The following is an 8036-nucleotide window of genomic DNA, read 5'->3' on the forward strand; positions in this document are numbered from 1 at the left end:
CCGACTCCGTCCACACATTTCCAAAATCTACCTACCTATGCTTTCTTCCATCTCTCTGCTGCGATTAGGGGGCCTGTAGTAAACCCCTAATGAGGTGACTGCTCTCTTGCTGTTCCTAATTTCCACCCATACTGTCTCGGTAGGCAAATCTTCCTTGACAATGGAAGCTTCTGTAGCTGTGATACCTTCTCTAATTAGTAGTGCTACACCCCCTCCCTATTCTTTTTAAATATTCTAAACCCTGGAACATCCAGCAACCAATCCTGCCCCTGAGAAACCCATGTCTCTATTATGGCCACAACATCATAGCTCCAGGTACTGATCCATGCTCTAAGTTCATCACTTTTATTCCTGATAGTCCTCTTATTAAAGCAAACGCACTTTAACTGATCCCTTGGTTCCTTCCCAGGAAGGTCCTTCCCACTAGCTGGTCTACCTCTTGCTATTGCCTCATCTGGATCAACTCTCACCTCCGGTATACAGCTCGGGTCCCACCCCCCTGCCATACTAATTTAAACCCTCTCGAACGACTCGAGCAAACCTTCCACCTAGGACATTGGTCCTTTTCCAGTTCACATGCAACCAGCCCTTCTTGTACACGTCCCACCTTCCCCAGAAGACATCCCAATTATCTACATATCTGAAGCCCTCCCATCTACACCAGCTGCGCAGCCACGTGTTAAGCTGCGCCCGCTCCCTGTTCCTCGCCTCGTTATCTCGTGGCACCGGTAGTAAACTAGAGAACACTACTCTGTTCGTCCTGCTTTGCAGCTTCCATCCTAACTCCCTGAAATCACTTTTTATATCCTTGATCCTTTTCCTGGCTATATCATTAGTGCCCATATGTAACATGATTCGTGGCTGTTCGCTCTCCCCTTTGAAAAGCTTATACACCCGATCGGAGACGTCCCGGACCTTGGCACCAGGGAGGCAACATATCTTCCGGGATTCCTTATCGTGACCACAAAATCTCCTGTCGATTCCCCTAACTATCGAGTCCCCTACGACGAGTACTTTTCTATTCTGCCCCCTTCCCTTCTTTACCACAGTGTCAGGCTCAGTGCCAGAGAACTGACTGCTATGGCTTTCCTCTGGTAGGTCATTCCTCGCCCCCCACCCCCCAGCAGTATCCAAAACGGTATACGTATTGATGAGGGGAATGTCCATTGGGGATCTCTGCACTGTCTGTCTGTCCCCTTTCCTCCCCCTAACTGTAACCCATCTATCCTTGTCCTGAGTCTTAGGAGTGACCAACTCCCGGTAATTCCTCACAATTACCCCCTCAGCCTCCCGAATGATCCGTAGTTCATCCAGCTCCAATTCCAATTCCCTAATACCGTTTTCAAGGAGCTGGACTTGGGTGCACTTCAGGCAGTTGTAGCCAGCGGAGACGTGTGCCATGTCTCCCACCTGCCACATTCTGCAGGAGGAGCAAGCAACTGCCCTAGCATCAATACCCAACTTATCTGAACACCCACTCAGTACTAAAGTAGAAAGCTTCGTTCAAGTTGCTATAAAATTATTAACAAACTTATATTCAATAGAGAAAGTTTAGAATGAACCTTCCCTTATTAAGTAGGTTAGAGGAGGAGGGCGGGTGGGAGACACTACAGTTGTAGACTCCTATGTATTTGAATATATCTTTGGGCCAAACGGTGTAAACCAAGAAGGCCCGGTATCTAATGTTTGTGTAAGTGTTCCAACATATAAGATACACCAAAATGTTCTTTTCTTTGATTGTATTTTAACTAACGAGTTTTAATAGATTATATTTTGCTTTATGTCGAGTGGTTTGACCAGTCACAAAATATCTGGAATGCACACTTCCCATCTATATTCAAAATAAGGAAAGGTTTGAGTATAAACAGCCTTCTTATAACATTTTTCGGGGATCTGGTCTGGTCCACAACATTTGTAGCCGAGGGGTTTCTGACTGACTCCTCTAATTGAAAATTTAGTGGAGGGGCTGGGGATGGTTTGCTGGAGGATGTGCTGTGAGCTGCCTCAGACATTCAGGGAGACCTGAGAATGTGGTGACCCAACTCGGGATGGAGCATGGAGACTGTAGTTACAGCATCTGGGTCTGTGGCATGAACACCAAATGGAGCAGAGGCTGCAGAGAGTGGAGGTTCTGAAACCACGCAGTGAGTGTGTGTGGGGAAAGGGATCTGCTGTATCCACATCGGGTTTTCCAGGTACAGCTTCCCAAGCTCCACTTAACCCAGGAGCAGAGTGTGAGGGGACCCTGACTGAACAAGGAGCTGGTCACAGAGCGGTGTCACCTCCTTTAACACGACCTGCAGCTTCACACCAGGGGGAGGATGGTGCTGCCAGTGGCTGTTATGGTCACTGTTTCATTCAGCTTCTATGATCCAGAACTTTCCAGGCAGGACTAGGTGACATGACCATCATTTCCCAGTATCTCAACATCAATGTCACCATTCGGTGATGGAGGATGTATATGAGGCCAAGACATTCTTCCTCCCTCAGCAGGGAGCTGCCGGGTGTATCCAGAATGGTGGGATTTCCGATGGTATACATGGCATCTGCAGAGTGCCCATGTCAATGGGGAGAGGTAGAAGAACTGAGGAGCTCTCTCTCTATTAATGTTACACTGTACCCATGCACAGTACATCATGTTGGTGAATACCCACTGTCCTGGCAGCAGTCACGGCCTCTTTGTTCAGAAGCAGGTAGCCATTCCCATCGTCATCAGGTCTCCACGTAGAAATAAATGAATATATCTTGGATAAAGGCCGTCCCCTTGATGCACGTTTCAAAGCACCATCCCCACCACCAATCAACCACATCAAAGTATTCCATGTGTTTGGAGAGCAATAGGGTCACATGGAGTGTCTGGGAGCTGACGATCATGGATGGGGCAAAACCTCCCATGTCTGAACGGATCTGAGTGAACCCTCCAGTACACAATATCACTAAGCCTTGTAATCCCTCTCCATTCAGTAACATATTGCTTTCCATTATTCCTGTAAATGAAATGACAGGTTTTATCATGTTAAATTCCACCTGCCAAACTATTATCTATTGCCTTTACCCCTCTGAATCTATTTGCAGACTCTCCACCCTCTCTTGATAATTTAGTCTCTTCCTAATCACAGCGACATCACCAAACGCAGCATCTGTATGTCTGTTCCATCCTCCTGATCATTAATATAGATCGGAAATAGTTGAGGACCCAGCGCTGGTCACTGTGTGACCCTACTGTTACGTTCTCTCTAACTGATTTATCCTGAGTGCCTGCTTCCTGTATGATACCCAGTCCTCCCCCATTCCTGGGCAACACTGTCGAAGGGTTGAAAAAGAACAAGGAGCTTCTGTGAGGAATCCAACCCCTCGATGAGGCTGACGTCAATGCAGCCTCTGTTCCACTTTCCTGCCATCTCTCCATCCTAAAACTCTAGTCTCTTTTGTAGATTGCGCCGCATGAAAAAATTCCACTCCGCGTCTACACTTTAAATTACTTTTAGCATTTTACAGACCTCAATGAGATCTCCATTCATTCTTAAAAACTCGAGAGTATCGGCCTAAACTGCTCAATTTCTCTTCATAAGACAAGCACATCAAATATGGAATCAATCAAATGAAGCTCTTCTGAATTGCCTCCAATGTAAATACCTCATTCCGCAGGACACCCAAACTGTACTCCAGTTGCAGCCTCACTAATGCCTTGCATAGCTATACCAACACTCCCTACCTTTCTACTCTATCCTTTTCTAAATAAACACTGAAATTATGCTTGCATTTCTCATTACTTGCAGTACCCGCATGCAGGTTTTCTATGATATGCAAGCAGACACCTAGATCCCTCTGCACGTAAGTACTTTGAACTTTCCCTCCATTTAGATTATAATTTGTCTTTCCATTATACTGGCCAACTTGAATAGCCCCATATTTATTCATTTTAATTTTCCTTGCCAAATGTTAGTCCATTCACCCAACCTATCCATATAGTTTTAAGATCTCTTGCATCATCATTCCGAAGTAATTTCCCACCGATATTAGTGTGATCTGAAAATGTATTTTCTATCCCATCAACCGAGTACAGTAATACCATCGATTGCAAATAGTTGAGGCATGAGTACTGAAATCAATGGCACCCCACAAATTGCATTTGCCAAAAGAAAATTGCACATTTATTCCATCTGACTCCATTTTGTTGGTTAACCAATCCTCAATCCAAGCTAATAAATTACTCCTAAACCCATGTTGTCTGATCTTACCACTTACTTTTTGGAGAAGCGACATATTCGATGCCTTCAGGAAGACCAAATATGTTCCAGCTCCAAGATTCCCATGATCCACCTCGTTTGTGACATCTTCAAATAACTCAAGCAAACAATTCAAACACGATTTAGCCTTCGTAAAACCATGTTGATTCTGACGGATTGTAGTTTAAGTTTGCAAATGTCCTGAACAATGGACTCAAACAAATTGCCTTAAATTACAATAGTTTATTGTTACACTTTAATCCCTAATGTATACCATTATTATAAGTTCTTTCCTTTCGAAAACCTTTATATTTTCTTTGAATTGCTGTTTAATGGGCACAAGACTTTAAGAGATCTGCTCCAATTGCTGTGTAAGAGCCATGTGTCACTGAATGGACTCATCATCCTGCTGGTGTACAAACTCGATGGGCTGACATCTCTGGTGTTCCCACGTTGTCATCTCCAAGTCCAGAATGACCTCCTCCTGTTGATGCTTTAGAGGGTTGGGAGATTACGGAATCTTGCCGTTGATGTGTAACATTTTGAGGGGCTGATGGGTCTTCTCACACTTCTTCATAACAGGTGGATATACTGAACGGTCTCCTCATGTATCCCAGAGATGGGACCGAGGAATTGATTGGTCTTCTCTTGTTCCCATACAACAGACACGTGTCTAAATTACCTCTTCCTTTCTCATGAAAGAAGTTTCAGATAGTTTTTATCCTTATCCAATTCCCTTGCAATAGGCTCGGTGGGTCTGAATGGTCTCCTGTTATCCCAGTGCAACAATCTCCAGTCACTGTGTGACCGCTTTTAGTTCCTGTGTTACAGACATGAGGAGGCTGAATGGACTGATCCTGTTGCTGTTTAACAGGATACTGGTGCAGCATGGCCTACTGTTATAGGCTCGAGTGGCTGATTGGCTTCCTTCTGTAAATGTATATCAGGCTCCAGGGGCTGAATAGCCTCGCCATGCTTTGATGTAACAGGTTCGAAGGCCTGAATATCCTCCTGTTGTTCCTGTGTAACAGGCTGGAGAACGGAATGAATTCCTCACTATCTGTGTAATTCACTTCACTTGTTAACTCCTTCCTGTCATCTATGTTGAAATAAGATCATCTTTAATGTTTGTAAACCCCAATGCCTACTGGGTCAACCTGATCATCCTTTCGTTATAAGCTAGCACCTTCATTGCAGGAATCAGTTGAGGGAACCATCTCTGAGCTGCTTCCAATATAACAACATCCTTTCTTCATTGAAGAGATTAAATCTGTACACACTACTCCAGATGTGATCTCACTAAGACCCTATACAGCAGCAGCAACACTTTACCAGCCTGCTGTAAGGTTCCCACCCAGGTTAGTGCTGTCTCAGCTCTCTGGGGGAATACAGAGCATTGTTGGAAGATCATTGTCCTTCTCTAATCCACCAGCATAACTGGAGATCTGGAGAAATTAATGTTTGAGAAGATCATAAATGATGTGGCGAGATGATCTCTACTATTAATCTGGTAAAAACAATAACTACAGACGCTGAAGATCAGATGCTGCCTGAACTGCTGTGCTCTTCCAGCACCTCTAATCCAGAATCTACCATGAATCTCCCCAGAGCCCACGTCGCTCAGATTCCACAGAATCAAGTAAGGTGGAGCGCAAAAACATCAAGGAGGAGCAAACATTGATGGGAGTTATATATCAAAGTGAAAGCTGCAATACAAATGCTGGACATGTTATAAAACAGGAAATGAGATATACGCATTTGTGGGTACTGCAGTAATAATGTACTGTTTAAATTATATCTAAACTGTGTTAACCTAATTGAATGCTAATGCTGGGGAAAATGGATTTCCTGACCACGTGTGAGATGGTTTACATGAACATTATGTCGAACACTGAGCTCGAGAATCAGGTTATTTAGGATTTGGTGTTGAGTGATCAAAAGAGCTAATTGAAAATTTTGCTGTGAAGGACCTTTTGGGAACAGTGACCAAAATGTATTGGTTTTCTTTTATGTTTTTTGAGACACGACAGTTTTTGTTTTATTTGAAGTAACCGATATAAATCTGAGTCATGCAAGCCATGAAGGTGTGAGGAGGAAGTGGGGACTACAGATGCCGGAGATAGAACTGCTGTAGGAAAGTGGGACTAATATAGATCGTGCTGTACTTCTGTAGGCACAGAGTCGATGCTCCTGGGAGTGTATGGTGTGGAAGGCCAATTATCAAGCCAAGAATTGACGAGTTTCTGAAGAGTATATTCACAAGGGTTATAAGAGTGAACTGTAATAACTTGTTAAATCATGTGAGTGTAAGAAATATGAGAAAACAAGTGCAGTTTCCTTACAGTTTGAGACAAGAGAATGGAGAATGGGGAACAGGGAAATGGCAGAACTATGAAGCCACTACTTCCGTTCTGTCTTCACAGAAATCTCAAACAATACAAGGAAAACCAAGTCTGGTGTGGGAAAATGGTAGAGTACGTGCAACATAGAACATAGTAAGTAAATGGTTGAGGAGAAAGTATTGGGCTGAAAGTAATGGTCATAGACAACACTAACATAATTTTTGAAATGGGAATTATGTTTGAGAAACAGACTGGGAGACAAATTAAAGAGAAGCAATGTATGTTAAACATTTTGATTTTTAGAAAAAGTTTGGTAAAGCTCCAAGCCCAGCTAGCAAAATCAAATCTTAGTGGATTGGGGCTAATGCATGGGCATGTTTCTAGAATGGGACAGCTGGCAGGAAACAGTGAATAGAAATAAACAGCCTCATCAAGCAACAGCCTGACATTGTCTGTAAGCTATGATTCTGTAAGGTATAAGTCCTTCCACATCTAGTCAAGAAACGTTGGGGAAATTAAACAATTCACTGGAGGAAGAGATTCCACAAATAACCCCTTCCTCCATGATGGAAAAACCCAGCACTTTACTGTCTAAGATAAGGCTGATTTATTCGCAACAATCTTCAGTCAGAAGTACTGAGTGAATGATCTATTTCAGACTATGTCCCAGACTCCCCATCACCTTCCCCGGATATCTCCTGTCTCATCAGCAGGACGGATACAGCAGAAGTGGCGGCACATTGGGATACAGTTGAAAGGGAATTGCTCTTGGAGTCCTCAACAGTGACTCGGTATCCCATGAAGTCTAATGGCATTAGTTTACATATGGGAAAGGAAACGTCCTGCTGATTACCATGTACCAGCCACTTTTAAATGTTGAATCAGTACTCCTCTATGTTGATCAACACTTGGAGGAAGCACTGAGGGTAGCACTGACGCAAGATGTACTCTGGGTAGCGGATTTCAATGTTCACCTGCAAGAGCATCTCAGCTACAGCAACAATGATCGAGCTGGACGGGTCCGAAAGGATATAACTGCTAGACTGGCAAGTGGTGAAGGAACCAACAAGAGGAAAATACATACTGACCACAGACTTACTAATCTTTTAGTTGCAGAAGTAGTGGTCCGTGACAGTATCGGTAAGAGTGGCCACCGCATAGTGATTGTGGAGACAAACTCACAGCTGCACATTGAGAATAGCCTCCACCATTGTGGGTGGTACTATCACGGTGCTTAATAGGACAGACTTCGAACAGATCTGGCAGCTCAAGTCTGGGTGTCCATAAGGTGCTGTGGTTCAACTATAGGAGCAGAATTGTACACCACACAACCTCATGGTCTGGTATATCCCCCTCACAACAATTACCATCAATCCAGAGGATCAACATTGGTTTACTGAAGTATGCAGGGTGGCAGGAGCAGCACTAGGCAGACCTGACAATGAGGTGTCAGCCTGGTGATGCC

General features: G+C 44.0%; 1 protein-coding gene across 1 annotated transcript; it reads right to left on the reverse strand.

Annotated features, from left to right (window-relative positions):
* Window positions 1–507: 507 nt before the first annotated feature.
* Window positions 508–1401, reverse strand: LOC148138025 (uncharacterized). The gene has a single exon (XM_087982131.1). It carries the CDS (start codon window positions 1399–1401, stop codon window positions 508–510), a length of 894 nt encoding a protein of 297 aa, XP_087838257.1.
* Between the last annotated feature and the right edge of the window lie 6635 nt (window positions 1402–8036).

This window comes from Chiloscyllium plagiosum, unplaced genomic scaffold, assembly GCF_037043375.1.
Source record: "Chiloscyllium plagiosum isolate Xiang-an unplaced genomic scaffold, Cpla_swu_hap1 HiC_scaffold_42, whole genome shotgun sequence".
NCBI classification, from domain to species: Eukaryota; Metazoa; Chordata; class Chondrichthyes; order Orectolobiformes; family Hemiscylliidae; genus Chiloscyllium; species Chiloscyllium plagiosum.

Coding starts and splice junctions, on each gene's coding strand:
- LOC148138025 (XM_087982131.1), bottom strand. CDS start 1,401: ATGGCACACGTCTCCGCTGGCTACAACTGCCTGAAGTGCACCCAAGTC.